General features: G+C 42.0%; 1 protein-coding gene across 4 annotated transcripts in view; it reads right to left on the bottom strand.

Moving 5' to 3' along the window:
• The window catches only part of LOC148836725 (ski-like protein), a 31806-nt gene extending 15373 nt beyond the window's left edge, over positions 1–16433 (bottom strand). For 2 of the 4 annotated variants that reach the window (XM_088913798.1, XM_088913801.1), the window contains exons 1-3: positions 16299–16433; positions 15076–15203; positions 13379–14645 (exon numbers count right to left, since the gene is read on the bottom strand). In XM_088913798.1, coding sequence (XP_088769924.1) covers positions 13379–14488 — 1110 coding nt within the window. In that variant the 5' untranslated portion in view covers positions 14489–14645; positions 15076–15203; positions 16299–16433. Of the gene's footprint in view, positions 1–13378; positions 14646–15075; positions 15204–16181 lie in introns of all 4 variants that reach the window. The other 2 variants (XM_088913799.1, XM_088913800.1) reach the window with 2 other exon arrangements.
• Between the last annotated feature and the right edge of the window lie 2076 nt (positions 16434–18509).

The raw sequence follows: 18509 nt of genomic DNA, 5'->3' as shown, positions 1-18509 counted from the left end.
GAGAAAAACAATGTTCTTTCTTCATTAACATTTAAGTCACTCTCAATTCTCAAACAAACTGGTTGAGCCCCTTATTGGATAAGGCCTGCCTATATCTATGTTAATCTGAGACTCCTCTAGGGGACTGATTGTTATCTCCCACAGACGGCCCTTTTGTCATTGTAAACTGCAGAATGTAATCCTGGAGGTCTGAGCTCTGCTGGGGCATTTGAATACACACCTTCATCTAAGCGTTGCTCATACAGTAGTTCAACTCACATTACAGGCTTCCACACAACCGCACCATATCATTTGTGCTGATGGGTTCGCATCTGCCTAATTTGAAGCTGGAATTTTCAAAGAACAAAGTCAGCCCATGTTTTGTAAACTAATGTTGGTTAAACAGGTAACACAGGAAGTGAAGCATCTTGAATAGACCACAGAACAAGATTTTCCAGCCATGCAAAAGACAACCTCCTCTACTGGAAGAATTCAAGAACTGTAGTCTTTAAATCTCGACAATAATATGTATTATATATATATATAATTATATTGGCAAAGGGCATTATACAAAAAACTGTTCTTCTAAACTTGGAAAAAAACATAGCAACATATAATATATTTTAAATTGAATATGAGAGGACAACCATAGTGGAAATAACACGTATAATATTGTTTCTTTATCTCTTCTGAAAAAAAACAAGACATAAACTGCGCAGTAGGATAGCATATCAAACTCACTAGAGAACACAAATAATGAAATATCTAATGAAAGGCAACATTAGCGTAAACAATGTTCTGCCATAAGAACATCAGAGCTACTGGAATTAAAAAAAAATGTTCAAACACTATACCAAAAATAAAATAAAGTAAGTCATGACTGAAATTCTGCTGCAGCTGTGGAGCACTGACTGCTAAGTTAGGAGGGAATGAATTCCCATTAAGCTTTCATGTCCAATTCAAAACTCAGCAGGTATGATTGTAAGATGAAAGTTGATTTTTTAAGAATTTCCTCAGAATGTGTTTGTGAAACCTCTGCAGGCAAAAAAAACACCTAATTGTACATTGTTTTACATCACCTTCCAGGTCACTATGAAAGGAAAACATCACATTTTGATTCTAAGTTTGATTACATCTGCGTGGCAAAAGTTCTTTTATAAGTGTAAGTTCTAAGTGAGAATTTTGTTTTTTTTCTCATGAGTTTCTATTTTTTTTCCCCTGTGCCTCTAAGATTTTGTTTTTGTGTGTGTGTGTGTTGACCAGAGCTGCTTGTTTCGTTCAGCAACATCCTGACAAGATCTTGCGGGGCCTCTTGCCAGTGCTCCTCTGAATCGAGCTTGTTCACGGTTTCTTGACAATGATTCATAATCCTGCTACTGAAAGTGCTCTCGCGCTCTCTCACACCCGTGCTTCAGAAAACCCCTCTGACGAAGTTCCCGTCTTGGGCTTGATTTTCAGATTTTCAGTGGCTGGGGATCCTTCAAACAAACTTCAGGCATCTGCCATCTCCGCAGATCGCATCTCGGACCCTTCGTCGAGGCGCAGGAGACACATCTGCTCCAACCATCAGCACAGTTTGTTTTATTCATTTATTTTCAAGTGCGGTAATTCTGCGTTGAAAGCAAATGCTTATCACACATGTGAGTTAAAATGGGCCTTTATTAAATGAAGTTTACTTATTTTTTTGCACTGAAAAGCTTTTCCTAGAATAATTTTCAATTCCTGTGTTTTACACCAGACGAGCCAGCATGCAATGGACTTTGTACAACAGCACTGGCACATTTTAAAGGGATGAACTACTGCACATCCCGTAGTACAAAGAGAATGTTGTCCACATTCAGCTCATGCACCTCACAGAAGAAATGTGGTAAAAGGAATGCACGAACTATCCACGTTCCCATCCAAACAGTAATATTGTCCAGCCTGCCTGAGTTTTGAGACACCACTCTGTTTTGAGTACAGGTCAACAGCTTTGGTGGTAGAGAGGCTGAATCTCCGCAACAGTGTCCCAACATTTTCAGAATAAATCACACCACAGTGTTTCTGCCACTCCGCAAGCCATGATAAAAAAAAGTACATACGGGCAAAACACACATTCACCCAAATCCTAAACTTATGACAATGTGGATTAGCATTCCAGGCACTCAGTCAGCCTTGGCAGAGTTTGAACTCTAGCCCCCGCCAGCACTGTTCTTAATCCATTGGCAGTCTAGTCCATACCCCCACCCCCCCTATTTACGAGGACTACATGAGGTCAATTGTATTCATGGCCTGTATCCACATTGCTGTGATGAAATGCCTACAGCTTAGAAGAACTGTGCAGCCTGCAGCAGGGAAACCAAATTCATTAGACATGATTTTTTTATCATTGTAATTAGTCAGGGGCCAGCGCAAGCAAAGGAAGTTGTGAATTTGCGAGAGGCATAAATCACGGCCACATGTTTTTGATATAAGGGTGAAGTCTGAATCTTGGACAGCGTTAGGTTGCTATACAGTTATATACAATGATGGATGCAGGTTACAGAGCTGCTCGATATCAGCCATGATTTAAAAATGCATCGAAGACAAGAAGGACAGAAAGATTCACTGTGCTTCACACTGAAACCATTGGCATTCAAGCCCCCTAACTGAGGGGTACCCATCTTTGTACTGCCAATGGAAGGAATGCCACAATCGCTTTGAGAGGAGAAGAGAAGAGCCGGAGAGGGCAATTTTTCCAAGACGTAATCTGTTATAGATAGAAAATACTTAGATCTATCTCAATTATTATCCATTAATTAAGCAATTAGTTTGGCTTTGGCTTTGACCCTTCAAAACACTATCAGAAAAAAATGCGTTTTTATCATCACAGGAAAAAAAATGTTAGTACAGAACGAGATGTTTTTATAAAGAAAGCCTTATTGATAACGTTGCGCTTGAATATTCTGATGCTTTCAATCTCACTGTAGAATAGCTTAATTCAGTTTGGAGTCTGGAGACTTCTTGTAACTGTGGGATGTTTGTCTAGCGTTGATATAGCTGTTACCATGGAAAACAAAGGACAGGATTTCCTTTTCAAAAGATGAGTGGAAAATTATCTTGATCATAATCGCCATCACCAGCAGTCCCAAGTGCAGTGAGGAGTGATGAAAAACAGTAACTTCTTTCACCACTGCCACCTATTGAGAGTGTATGTAGATATTGGGGATCCCAACAGTGTAGCTGGATATCACTGCGGTCACTTGCCCACTGGCTCAAACCCATATGCGAAAGCTGTTCTGGAGAGTGTAACATGAGCCTATTTTTGTAATTGTATCTCTCAGATGCAGACCTGACACTGACAGCTACCTCTTTTTGCATAGTCTATCATAGGCCTTTAGATTTGAAACAAAGGACAATCACCCCATTTCCCTCAACTTGCAATTTACTGTTCAGGTGCTTCTCTGTGATACATGGTCAAACCTGTCCAGGACGAAACATCTGGAAGTTAAATTCTGACTAGACCACTGCAAAAGAGGTCAATACTGTGTTACTGGAGGCCTATTTTAATTTTTCATGCACAGCAAAAAAACAAACATTATTTTCTAACATTAGAAAATATTGTGAACAATGTTTAGAATATATCATTATGATTCTCCCTGTGAGAAAACTGGGCAGTCAGCACATCTAACATTTAGACTGCTACAGTATGGAGTGGGACCTTTGCTGCTCTAATCAGTAGAATGTTAATGTATATGCGTACAGGGATCTCTTGTACTTACAGTACAGTTTATTGAATACAGCCATTGATCCCAGGAACACAGCTTGTCATTCTGGGATAAATAGCCATTCAAAGTATTTTCCAAAAATCAATATTTGCAACATGATTGCTTCTACCTATCAGCCAGGGAAAACCCACAGAACTGTCCCATCTGTGACCAAATTTGGCTGTAAACCAGACTTTCTGGAATGCATGGGTATTCAGTCTAGACATCTGTCGTAAGCAGCACATGAACTGCAGCTTTCTGGCGCCGTCTCCACCGCTGAGCCAGACAACTGACATCTAAAGTGCACTCCCTTTTCCTTTTTTTTTACCAATCCAGACGTCACCCAGTCAGCAGGAGTGGATATCAATATGTACGTTTCTATCTACGTCACTGTGGGCTGCTTGAAACTCCAGACATTGGGACCTTATCAGTAGCTGCTGCTGCAGTGTGCAAGTCACTGCCGAGAGCTGGAAAATGGAGAACGCAGAGCACACAATTTCAGATTTCAAGACGGCTGAGTCTGTTGAAATGCGATCACAAGAAACAGCCAACGGGTCAGTTCAGGGAGCAGCCTACCAGCTTCATTGTGCACGGCACAGACCTGCCGCAATGTTTCTGCCCTTACATTGAATTTAACCACATTTCAGGTAACTTCACTGTCACTCTGCTGCACCTGATTATTCTAAGGCTGGAATGAAAGTGGCGAATAAGTTCAGCCTTTTTCTATTCTCCAGTTATTTTATAAACCCCCATGCCAACTGTTTGGCTAAATTGATTAATCACCTGGCTAAACTGAGTCGGAGTCACAATCAGCATTGCATATTCACATGAGTGTGAGGGCTATCTGCACAGCTGTCGCATACTACTGTAAAATAAACAGCACCGTCAAACTACAGGCACTGAGCAACAATCTGAGTACTGAGGCTTTTTTTCCACACTATGCCTGCTACAAGCAGGAGAATCTAAAGTACCAAAAAAGGGAGCAGTTTCATCAGATCTTTTCATTAAGGTTGAAGACTAAAAGCACCTTCGGCATTCCAAAAAGCAATATTTCGAGATGCATCCTGAAACAGTGGCCGACTTCTTTGATACCTCACAATATACTTTATGCAGCAAAGATCATCACAGTAATGAGCAACATGGAAAGAAGGCACCCCAATATAGAAAAGCCATCTCTGACATTACTGTGACATTAGTGAGAAAAACATGATGATTCTGAAGCAACACGCTACAGGAGTTTACAAGAAGAAACAGCTGAAGACAGTCAGCCACCACCACAGGTTTCTGTGGTGATAAGTGGACCTGGAGACATCACCACCCACCAACTCTGTGCTCTTCTTCAGGCTGAGACCTGGTGTTTCAGGGCCGCTCTATCTGCAGCACTTCTTACCTGCTCTGTTGCAGTATTTTGATATAACCCGCTCCTTAATTGTTAGATTGATCCTGGTAATTGTTGCTTAAATAATTAAGGTGCTGGTTGTGACACAACAGCATAATGGTGTGTGCTGAATGGCCACAGGCTGTGTAGCTCGACTTTAGACATACATACATCTTTTGTACGTTAAATGTTTTTGGGGACCTAATACGACACTGTTTTAAGGAAATGGTGATAAGAAAAAGCTTACCACATCAAGGCCTCACATATCAGAAACTAACTTTTTAATTACTTAATATGTATGCATCTGAAATGGTATTTAGGCCTATTGTGTATATCTATGACTGTAAGAAAGATCAGTGAATACAAAATAATCTGTTTTATTGCATTTCACATATTTCACAAATGAAGACAATAAATGCTCTTTAGCGCCCAAAAACTAAGCCAAGTCTATTCTTCAACCTAAGGTGTTACAACAAATAAAATTGTTGACTTGAAAAATGGGCAAATAAATTAAACAGTACAAATAGCACAATAAAGGCCAACAAAATTCTGCCTTGCATACATTTATGAAAAGACAGATAAATGAAACAAAGTAACTAGTTCACAAGATGATTCAAACAAATGTATCAGGCAAATCTATAAAGTACTCTTACAATCCAAAATGGGTTAGTAATAGCAGGATGGAAACAGAACACATTTCAGATCTTCTCCAGGAATTTGTTAATAAATGAAAAACTTTCCTGTGTAAAAACCTGATACTGGGAAGCATCTCATGTCTACCTTCTGCTTATTAGTTCACTGAAAAGTAAATGAAACAAAGATGGCAATAGTATACCGGTATATAGGTTCATATGTGTTTTCAATTAACAGTATTTGAGAGTCACCAAGAGGTCCCTAATCATATGAGTCAGTTCACAGTAAATTCCTTAAATGAAAGAAGCCAGTGTATCATTACAAACAACACAAGTTGGTTCTAATATTTCTAAAGAGATTTCATTGTTATTAAATAGCTGTTATGGTACATTGTAGCTATTGATTTTTTAACAGTACTCTTTTCTTCTTTTGACTTCAATCAAGTGTCATCGGGCTGTGTAGGCCTCAATGACAAAACCTAAAATCACACACTATGCTACATACTGTATTGTTTTTCAAATGACTGTGCTTTGTGTTCATTCAACAGCAAAAAACATGACCCTGTCCAACATAAATCTCCTGTATGCTCCCTAAACCAGTTTTATTTATTTTATCATGTGTTACACACCAGACTCTCATTAGATACTGCCCTCACAGCACTAGTCAGTCACTCTTCCATTACAGAACCTTCTAGAGTACTAGAGTTAGACAACAGGCCACAGTACTTAAAAAGCACTTTTAATCCATGGACTACAGATGAACTGTGCAAACACACACACACACACCACAGGGACTGTTGCAGCCACACTTTGTCTCACCCCATAAACAAAACATGAACAAAAGCAAAAAAAAACACAATTCCAAACACGTAGACAATGAAACCACAATAGAACAGCAAAAGAAGAAGTAGGACAGTTCACTGTGTTTGAAAAATAATAAATAATGCCTCCTATGTGTCATGAAGTGATGGCAGAAAGTTCGAAGCACAGGAAGCAAGACACCATATCCTAAAACTGTAATTTTCTGTCATCTCCATAGAGCTTTTAGAAGTTTGAGCCTCTTTAGTACAGCGTTAACATCTCAGTGTGAAGCCCTACCAAGCAAATGAACTGCAGCCACAACCAGGCTTATAGTGGACCACTGGTAGAGGACACATCAGCTCACACAGTTCCCTGTGGGCACGCTACTGCAGATATAATCTCGCCCAGGTGGCCTTAAGCCAGCTTTATATTTAAAAATATCATCAGATAAATTAATTATTTTCTCCAAAGCCTATAACTTTAAATTCATGGATTTATGAGCACAGACAAGGTTTCCTGCTGCTCCGAAAGTATCTTCAATATCCCTCACCGGGCTAGAATTACAAGGGATATCTTAAACCACACATACACACACAAACACGTACACAATGAATGCTGCAGTCACGAATAAAAAGCTAAAATATATAATCTGGACTCGGTGCCCAAAGGTAACTCTGGATCACGGAACATAGTTAAATACTGTGTGAAACAGTATTTTGTTCCTCTGCAGCTAGTGACAGCTGCAGGATTGATCCTGCACAGAACAGAATACAGTGTGCTACAAGGCTCCTAACATTGATTAAGGAGAATTAAAGGGAGAAAAGAATGAAGTGGCTTGGAAACATGACATTGCTTTGATGTTTAATGGCATTCCCACAGTCCTGGGCTTGCTGAAAGCCCCAGCTTTCTTGATTTATTTCAACATTCATCACATGACCACAGGGGAACTGGAAAGAGGAGGCTATCATATACTCAACCAGACACATGTCGCCAGAGTGTTTTCTACTATATTCTCCACAAAAAAACTCAAACAAGTCAACCCGATTATCAAGAATCAGTTAATTCATGAGTAATCTTTCTTTCCATATTTATTGATTGAGATGTTTAAATTACTAATTACTAAATTACTAACTGCAAAAAAAACATTATGAATGGACTCACCTCATATGCCTCACCTAATATTTTATTTTGGATAAAATAATGAGTTGAATTAATGACATTTTTAACAGATGTTTCTCTAGCACCCCTCCTGCCACCCCTTCTACACCCTTGCAGCAGCTCCCTGGCTCAATCCTCACAATAGTAGCGGGGGGCTCAGGCAACCCCATCCTCGCGGCTAGTCTGCCATTCCCATAGCTCGGTGAGTCACGCCAGATACCCACCACATATGCCATCCCTCCATTGCATTTATTAGGATCTAACTGAACTACTGAAATAAAAACTACAATCTCCATTTCTAGTGTCATGGTTCTTAAAAAATTAATTGTTGAGAAAACAAACAACATGCACACTGCACAGGATAATACTCTTGCACATTATCTACAGTATATATACATATTTGCTCATGGAGTTTCCATATCACTGGGTCCATAGGATTTAAATCATCTGTGCTTTGCTACGGTACTGCTGCACATTAATTCTGCTTTTTATAGCTAAGGTCTCAATTTAGGAAGCTATCTAACATTTGTGAAAACTGAAGCTTGAGGAACATTTTTTCAATGCTTATTGGAAGCAAGAGTAAGGGGGGAGCACATCAGTGCTGCACAAACTCACATTTTACTGGTTGAGTTACAATATTTGCAACTAAAAGCACAGCTCTTGCACCTCCCCCAGTCTCTCCCTCTCTGACAGTTTTGAGGGGCTCTTAAGAAACCAGTTTCACTGGATTAGTTTACAGAGGGAGTTAACCTGACAATTTTAAGCACAAGAAACAGAGAATAACCCAGGACACTCGCAGTAACAAGGACCTGCATAGACGACACAGCACTATTGAACAAGTGGCAACAGAAAGGTTTGGGAATGTAATTGACCCAGACAGAAACAAGACACAAGAAGCAAGCTGGACAGAATATTATTTACAGCTCTGTTAAGGGTGAAGGTAATGGTACAACACACCAAATGGGTTGAAGAAGTTCAAGTAGGTAGCTGCGTCAGCATGCGTAGGCTGTAAAGGAACAGGTACCCATGCTGAAAAGAAAAAAAAACAAAGTTTTGGCTGTGGAGCCTTCTTTTCCTGAACACAAGAAATTCGCAACACACCAAATTCTTTACTGTTATGCAGAACATCTTAACCATCCAACCTACTGCCACTCATTTAGTCTCACATTTCATTCAGACCCTAGGTGGATGTGCAGTCACATAAACATTTAAAAAACTAGTTAACGGACAGGAAGCAACTTTACTATTTCCAAGTAAAAGGAGGCTTGGCTTATATATGTTATTAAAAAGCACTTTGCTTACTTGGAGTACTGTATAATAAACCAAGCGCAGAGACAACTGTCGTGAGGCACTGTGGAAGCTGCTGTATCAGCAAGCAGTGAGGGATGTCTGGGCCTCCATCTTTCGGAGATGCCTTTTGAGGTTAGACGGCATCCCTTGACTAGGAGAAATACAGACGAACCTGGTCTAATCAAGTGTTTTCTATTTATTTTCTCTGGTTGCTTGCGTACCGTCTGCAACATCGCCGTGCCAACTGACCCGGACTGAGTCCCCGGACTATCAGAACAGCAGCTGCCTTCCACAGATGGCGGCCGATTTCATGGGCTGAATATTTATGTAATGTCAGGGATATGGCAAAAAGCAGGCAACACCTGGGCCAGCGAATGCTTTATTTAACATCCTACAATCCCATGCAATGGTCAAACAATCTATATCACGGCGACCCCTGCAATTTATCACAGACCCAGACAATCAATATTTAAGTCCCTTTTCTTCCACTCTCTTTTAAAGGTATGTACAATTGACCTTTGTTACTGTAATTGTCAGTTTATCTGGTCATTTGCCTGCTATTTGTTACTGGCAGTTAATTGGAGCCAAGGGTATTGATCATTAAAGCGCGTACAGTAAGGCCTCTTTGGGGCTTCTACATATGACTGGAATTTGTGTGGGGTAAGGAAAGAGAATCGTTTTGGGGTGCCCACCTTTGAAACACCACCTTTAAGAATATGGGCAATATAAAGGCAAAAGACTCCTGCCAGCAGTGGCTTAGGAAATCAAAGTTAGTGCTTCCTCAACACACACAGACAGCAAAGACATATCAATTGTTTTTTGGGTCATTCGGTTTTTTAGAGCAACGGATGGAACGGAAGGAACCCTCTGTAATGTGAATCTGCTTTGACCTCCATCATGCTGGAGTGTAGTGGAATTGCCAGTGATGTCAGATGAGCAGCAGGGAGTGGGAGGATGAGGAGAAGGAGGCTTGTGGTAATGAAGTCACTGGTTTCCAAATAGGAACACAATTATGCGGCTGTCTGTGTCTGTACCGCAGCCTCTCAGACAGCGAGCATGTTTTCTTTGCTTTTTTTTTTTAAAGGAAAACCAAAATCTGTAAAATGCCGAACCAACAACCACAGAGGCACAAAGACAAACTGCCTGGGCAATTTTTATATTTTTCTAGCCCACAGCCAGTGTAGAGGACACTTTGCTATTAACAGAAAACGGAGGGTAATTTTACAAAAACAACTCAAGAGCCATGAATGCTTTCTAACCTCCCCCTACCTGGCTCTCCAAAGACTCTGTTCTTCTAATGCTAGTCAAAATAGTCTTTCAGACTATTCAAGTCATCAGATGCATTTTAGTAAATGTGCTTCTCTTGTATTTGTGCATTTCTGCTCACTTCTTTATTTTTGGGTGTCTGGCGACCTGCGAAACTATAATTGAGGGTAACACATGCAGTCAAAGCTTAGTAAGGACTAACCATAACCACTGCAAATAACCTTAAGTCAGTTTTCTTAATGATATGTGCTATATCACTTTTCCACAGGGCTGAAAAAAAACACACAGACACATGCATGCAGTCTCACTCACTAAATCAGTCATGTATGTTTTTGTATGTACATGCACATTCTTCACATAAACACAACGCAATTTCACTGAAAGCATGCATTTTAACAACATCCATACATCCCATCTGAAAACAGGACTGGAAACTGTGACTCAGAACTTCTTACCATGAGTCAGGGCTAGTCAAAATGATAATTTCACATGATGAAGAGAGCTTACGTAGATGGCTCCCCTTGTCCTGTCTGGCACACTTCAACACTAGGCATTTTTTTTTTTAAATTCCCTGTAAACCTATCTGTTTCTTCAAAGAGAATAGATTGAAGGAATGAAGACGCAACACTACGAAATAACTGCAAAACTACAATATGTATACTGCTCTCGTCTTCTGCATCCCTTTACTTTTCAAATCACAAAGAAATGCAAAGACGCTTACGACTATGCTACCTGATTTTAACACTGAACCAGAGAACACAACTGGACATAAAGGTGGAGTGAACTTAAAGAAGAACTTCTTTTAAGACACAGTTGTGGGACTCTGGAACGAGTTATCGGGGCCACACCGTTGAAGCTGATACTTGAATTCCTTCAAGAAATGCCTGAAGGAAATCATTGGATGAATCATCTACTAGCAACCAAATGAGCTATAAAAAGACTAAAATGCCTCTGCTTTTTAGAAACCTTTCTATGTTATATATTCCTATGTTCTAACTAAATTATGATGCATGTGTTTACTCAAGAGCCTCACTGTTTATTTACCACTTGGCTCTTACAAATAACAACATTTAGACTGCACGTACTCCTTCTGCATAAGCTTATATGTTGATGATTACTGCAAACCCCCATTTGCTGGAATCTGTAACATTTTCAACATTTGGTACCTAAAAAAGGGGCAGCACTCAGTGGAGCCTTTTGTTTCAAACGAAGGTGTCCAAGAAAAACTATCAGGAGGGACAGGGTGGAGAATTAAGTAAAAGGAAAACAAACGCTTCCAATGCTCTGCTGCAAAACCATGTCAGGTTCTGAAACGCAATAATCAGAAGGGTCTTCCCAAGGTGTGAGACACCGCCAGACACAAATGTGTCACAATCCAGCTGTTAAGTGCTCATTATGCAGTGAGAGAGTAATTGCTTCACAGACCAGCATGGTTCACATTTAAACTGAGGCCCAGCCTGGGGGGTAGAGGCAGGAACACTCTGCACTGAATGAGAGCAGAAACAGCAGATAATATTGGCTTGTGTCAGTCTACGGCAGACAGACTGTTTCACAAAAGGACCTGCATGTCTGAGCAAGGCTGTGAAGGTTGTGATGATCAAGGTACAGCAACAGGAATGTGGTTTGAGAGCTAGACGAGACACCAGACGGTATTTCCGGAACACGTTTAAAACTAAAGTACAGAAGCTTCCCTGCTCAGCCAGATTGTGGACGAGAGATTACAGCGTTGTGCACCTGCATAACTAGACATAATAACAGCACTTACAAGTCGCTCTTGCAACATGAAAATAAACATCTACAATAGCTCTGTTTAGAGAAGAAAACAGAGGATTATTTTTTGCCTTAAAAATCCCAGCTTTGCGTGGTGTAACAGCAAAAAAACAGTGCTTCATTGAAAATCTGTGCGAATTGTAAGTATTTTTGACACATACGCCGTTTTCCTGAACACCCAAGACAGTGAAAGTGACAGTCACCTTGCTACACCGTATTTACTATAATCAGATGGATCTTTTTTACTGTACTTCTCATCATACTAGTCATGTGAGGGGCTGTCAAACAAAACTCACAGCGTAGGCAGTTCACGGTGACACAATTCTGTTTCTATCCTTTCATTTGGAGCTGGTCTTCCCCCTAGCTCTTAGTAACTTTTCAGTTTTCAGTTATGACATACAAAAGGCTACAAAATCTCCCCCTTTTCACTTTTTTTAGGGCTAACCATAACCCATGATACCGCATACCACAGTCAGATGAAACATTTATAGTAAATCAGTCTTTCGAACAGGAACATATAACAAATAATTCCAAAATGTAGGCCTGTTTTGCCCAGATCTTGTATCCGATTTATTATTTCAACATACTGTATTTAAATAGATCTTGTCCAGACTTTGAGTGTTCACCTTTTGGAAGCTAGGTCCACAAATTCATTAGACAACAACACCTCATATGGAGGTAGCAAGGACTGTTTTAAAACCTCCTTCTGTACTGAATGTCTATTTCTGGACTAAAAACAAAAATATTAGATATATGGGTACCTGTAAGTCAACTAAGGTTTTACAGAATGTCAGACATTTCACAGTAATGCAACAGCCTACTTTTGTTGAAGATATTCCTATGCTACAAGGGTTCTTAACAGAAAACTGCTCACATAAGCTTAACATACAGACATTATGGCACAACCAGTCTGCTGTGGCAATGTGCTTTACCTTACTGAGAAAGGGATCTGTTGTATTCGCCCTATACTGTAGTCTGTGGCAAATAAATGCTAAAACAAGATGTAGTAGGATTACCTCAATGCAATTTCACAGCAGGGAAACGGGCTGGCTCATAATGACATGTATGTGTTTTATGTCTGAGGTGACAAGACAAAAGCTGGCCCTGGCCTAGCAACCTCTACGGCACAAAAGCAACACCTGACCCCCTATACCACGCACAGCAGACTCATAAACCATTGATATCCCTGTAAACCATGGCATCCCCCAAGCAGGTGAACAGCTGCCAGGAGTGTCCCTTCAGTGAGACCACTCCATGGAACTACAGAACAAAATCTGTCAGATGAAACACCGCACGCCCGTACAGCCAGCCCAGGCGAAACATGCGAAGAGCAGGCCATCACAAGAATGTCAGGTACAGGAGTGCTAACCCCAGCCTACCTTCTCCAAAGCTTTTCTCGGCTGGCCGTGGAACTTCTCCTTCATCTCCTCCAGCAGCTGCTTGAGCTGGCCCTCCTTGGGCGTCTCGCAGTACCTCCTCCCGAGCTGGAGGTAGCAGGGCCACTTGGCAGCGTCAAAGCCCCAGTGGCAGGTCCTCTTGTCGGGGGACTTGTGGGAATGCATCACGAACTTCTGCGGCGAGAACATCAGCTGGCACTCGGCGCACTGGATGCACGGCGCGTCGGGCTGAGTGTAGAACCGCGGCACAAACAGGCCCTGGCACTTCCCCAGGCACTCGTGCTCCACCGCGAAGCTGCCCTCGCCCTCCTCCAGCAGGGCCTTGCCCCCCAGCTTGCAGGAGCCCTGCAGGGGCGCGCCGGGACGCAGCAGGGCGTTGCACAGTCTCTGGGCGTCTGTCAGCGTGATCAGGCCGCAGGAGGGCGCGTTGAAAGGCAGGATGCCCAGCACCTTCAGGATGTGCAGCTGGTCGGCGTTGCAGCGGGAGCAGTAGATGTACAGCTCGTCGCAGACCATGTTGATCTGCTGCAGGGAGAAGTCTCGCAGGACAGAATTGAGCACCTGCGGGAGACACAGCCTCTTCTCGCCGCCCACCATGAAGCAAGAGATGGACTCACCCTCCAGCAGGGAGTGAGTGAGCTCGGTGGAACTGTCACAGGGGATAAGGAGTGGGCCAGGCAACACTGGCGGAGAAGGAAGGGGCACAAAGACACTGGGCGACTCCTGGGGGTTGCGTGCGGAAAACGCAGCTGGCCCACCCAGGGAGCTCTGGCTGCTGAGGTGGAACTGGGCCAGCGTGTGCTTGAGGCCCGGACTGAGGTCCAGGGCCTTGGACGGTGGGACGGGCAGCTGCCTGCCCTGTCTATCCCTCTCGCAGACAGCTGCTTCCCCAGGGTCCTCCATGTGTTCCTGCTTGACTTTTGGCATTCTGGGGACTCCTTCCAGAGTCCGGCGTTTCAGATGTATTTCTGCCACCACCCTCTTTTTAATAGGGGCGTCTTCCAGTCTCTCTCTGCACAAGCGCTTCATACTTCCTTTGAGTAAGGCCACGTCTTTTAAAGCGTGTTTCAAAGTGGTCGGAGTGCCAGCCATGACTTTCCTGTGATTTTTTTTTTTGTTGTTGTTGGCGTGTGTCTTTTATTTTTTTGGTCCTGAAAGGATGTGCTCCTTAACATTCACGGCGATCATGGATTATCATCTTTCCTTTTACATACATGTTTGTGATGGACTGCACACTTGTATACTAATCCTAAAAAAAACCCAAGAAGAACAGTCATCTAAATCCTTTTAGGCATAATACAAAATGTTACACCAGACACTCTTTTCGGCCTGTCTTTTACATGTTGGTATAAATCTTATTTCAAGCTCTTCGCCATATTACAAGAACAACCAGGTATATTTGCACTTATTAGGAAAAAATGCAGTCTTTTACAGACTGGTGCATACAGAACCACAGTTTCTAATTAGACGTGACAGGGTCCAATATGTATGGAATTATGTAACATACAATAATAAAATAAGTTTCTTAAATTAGACAGTGGTATTTAAATGCTCAAAGTAACAGAAGGGGGAGTGTTATACAGATTATATGATACAGGTAAAGAAAAATATATATATATACAAATTATGACCCAACTAAAAATTATCTCAAAGGTAAAGGATGAAGATGTCTAACTTACACAAGCCTTGAATTCCAGTATCGTCTCAGTTCCGCTTAGATCCAGTCAGGTTCAACTGAAGCACCGCCGACAGCATTGACCTTCTCCGATATGCACCAGATGGCTCGGATGTAGAACAAAGTATAAAGCTGCAATCGAGGTAAAAAAAAAACAAACAAACATATATCCACTGTAGCGCAATAACGACGACAGTCCGTGCGGGAGGGTGAATCCCCAATCCTCAATCGACCAGAGGCAGGCTACCCCCCCTCGAGTCCCGGCCGATGTTTCAGCGTGAGCTAGCCGCGGTGATGCCGTGTCCACAAGGGCTGGCTGATGACTAGCGGCACAGTACGCTGGTTCACCCGATGTCTTAACGGTTCGTCCCCAATTCGCCCAAACGCCGCTTTCTCCTCCTAGCGGATAGTCACCGCTCTGCCCCGGTTCCCCTGCCCGCTCTGCAGTGTGCTCGGACACGGATGGTTTTTTCAAGCGCAGCGCTCAGCGTTGTTGTGGCGGCTGCTGTATCTTGACATTTCGCTACTCTGCTCCGGGTGCACTCCCTCCTCCTCCTCCTCCTCCTCTCCTAGCAAGGACAGCGTACACACGACTCTCACTCACTCGCTTTCCTCCCCACCTACCTCTCTTTTCTTTATTCCCCCCCCCCCACTGTGTTGTGCCACCGGCTCGCCTGTGTAGTGCTCCTGACATTCACTGTATCGTACACCTTTCACGGGACTCTCTGCCTGCCTCTCACCCCCACCCCCCACACACACGCTACTGCACAGCCAAACCCTTGGTGCCCCCGTCCTAAACCAAGTATATCCCCGAACAGAGGAAGGGCAATCCTTGAATAATCAGAACTGCACTAGTCAACCAGAAAACGCGTTTTAGAAATAATACTTAGCTAACAGATACCCCGATACAGAGGGAAGATACCTTACTGTGCCTCAGTTGCTACTATTATTTCGTGTTTTTATAAACGAAGTCTTTTTGTATGTGTGGCTAAGAACAGCAACCCAAAACAAATTAACAACGTCGGCGAAGCGACCTCCCTTGATAGCATGCGTGCAATAAAACTGTATCGCCCCAGTGCAAACTGGTCAGTTCACTCGCTAGCTACACACCTTCAGCTCTCATACCTTGCCATCAGTGCAGTACAGCATGCTGTTTACAGGGTAAACGTGCGATTTTCTTTTCGTGGAGGGGAGTGGTATAGAGGCCCGGTGACAGTGACTAATTACCGTGTGTAAATCCTGGTCGCCCGCGTGTAACCTTCTTTTTTTTAAGAAAAGAAAAAAGGGGAAAACATCCACCTCTCTCGCCTCTCCTCCCTCCTCTTCTCCGTGTCCCCTCGCTCCGTGCCCGACCGTCAACAAAATGCAAGCAGCCAGACACATCACTACACACAGACTCACCACGTCACTCCACAACCCAACAGGCTACGTCACCCGGCTGCTCGGAGCACACGGGCTTGTCACGGAAAGAAAAAAAAAACGAGACGTGGGTGTCTGTCTCGCAGTCTGGGCTTGTGTTTGTTTCTGCAGTCGGGCACACGGCCCAGCCTGCGATGTCGCCACCAGCCGCCTGTAACTCCGTTGACGCCTGAGGCGATGGAGCCGTTTCGGTTGCTACGACAAACGCGTTACTTGAAACGGAAAGAAGAAAATGTTCTCGACAGAAAAGTCTCAGGAAACGCTAACTCCCCTTCTCACACACACAAATCTCAATTGAAGTCCCGTTTCTTTTATTTTTTCTTTCTTTCTCATCTTTTATTTCCTTTGTCTAAATTATATGAGTATTTTCATTTGATTATCTTTCAAACCGTACCGATTGTCTCAGTGTAAACTGTGTAATGATTAACTATATATATATATCTTTATGCATAATTTGACTGTAATCGTCCTTCCATACGCGGTCAGTTTACCATTGTAGAGTAGGGCGATTAAAATCACTGTAGAAATACGTATTAAATTATTTTCAAGGAGACATTTAAATCTCAAGGTTTATAATGTATATTACGTAATAGTACTATTGTAATAATCATAAGATTACAATTTCAGTTTATCGGCATATTGATCTAAAATTGTAAACGACAAAGAGTTCTGTTTTTCTGTCGTGAAAAAAAATTCTCGGAACAAAACTAAAAGCCTTACTTCTTAAATCTAAATCTGGTCAAATGTGTGTTGAACTGCAGCCTACTCTGTTCCCACGGAAACTCCAGACACGGAACAGTTCACTGTGGTGACAGATATGTAGTATTCGTGTAACTTTCTGCTTTAGATGTCAAGAGATTGCCTGTTTCCAGGAAATAAAACGGTAAAAAACACTACTCCTCTTGCTATTTCAGGCAAAATATAACGCTTCCAGCTAAAGAGCTGGACACAGCGCATTACATTACGTCTGAAGTGTCTGAAGGATAAAACATGTACAACATATTTCATTACATCAGGTGATAGTTTTATTTTCACTGCTTCTGATGACATCCTTCTTAGAACGGACTTAATACACAGTAAGTTACTTTCAATATACATACATATTTAAGATATGAACTCCTAGCAGGAAGCATTAGTGCATATTTGCAACGATTTATTATTCATGCACTGTGTCAGATCTCATCTGGTGCCTAGACAATTAAGGCATATTACATTTCCCTCTGTCAAGGTCAGTGCTCAGTGAATTGAGTGTTGTTAGAATATTAACATTATATTATTTACTTTAGCATATGAAATGGCAAGGCGTTTTTGGTGTGTGCATCGGTGAAGAGATTAACCGAGAAAAGACCAAAACCAGAGGTTCGTGAATGTTAATGTGAATTTACATATTCTTAGAAATTAGAAAAAAATAAACAAAAAAGTCAATTAAACCCTGATAATACACCCGTGTCTCATACATACAATTCTTTTTCAGGGTGTGAGCAGGGTTTAATCTAAGGGTGTACTGTATCCACCAACCAGATGTAAAAAATAAAATCCCAGTAGGATTGAAGAACACCTGAAGAAGGCTCCACGGCCGAAACGTTGTGTTCTCTTTCTTCTTTTTTTCAGCATGGAATAAACCTATTACTTGTTCCTTTGCAGCCTACGCATGCTGACGCAGCTACCCACATAAAAAAAAACAGTTGTGTTTGAGAGCTTACTTCATCTCCACTATAAAATCAAAGTTTATTGACAGGATAAAACCCCTTGAGTTGCACCATGTCCTTTTCAAGGGGGCCCTGTTTGAATATTCACTGTACATAAAATAGTGGGAACAACAGTATATGGGCTCGTTACAATTCAGAGATACTGGAAAATGTCTGTTTTACTCACCAGAAATCAACACAAATCTTTTTTTTTTATTCTAATGAATTGTCTTTTCGAATAGCTAGTACTTACTGTAATTGATCAAGCACGGTTGCAGAATAAATCATTCCACAAGGTTCACGACTGGGTATACAGCGTAATACGTGTGGA

Source organism: Atractosteus spatula, chromosome 4 (assembly GCF_055471065.1).
Source record: "Atractosteus spatula isolate fAtrSpa1 chromosome 4, fAtrSpa1.hap1, whole genome shotgun sequence".
In the NCBI taxonomy this organism is placed as follows: Eukaryota; Metazoa; Chordata; class Actinopteri; order Semionotiformes; family Lepisosteidae; genus Atractosteus; species Atractosteus spatula.
This window is presented reverse-complemented; position numbering and strand designations above follow the sequence as displayed.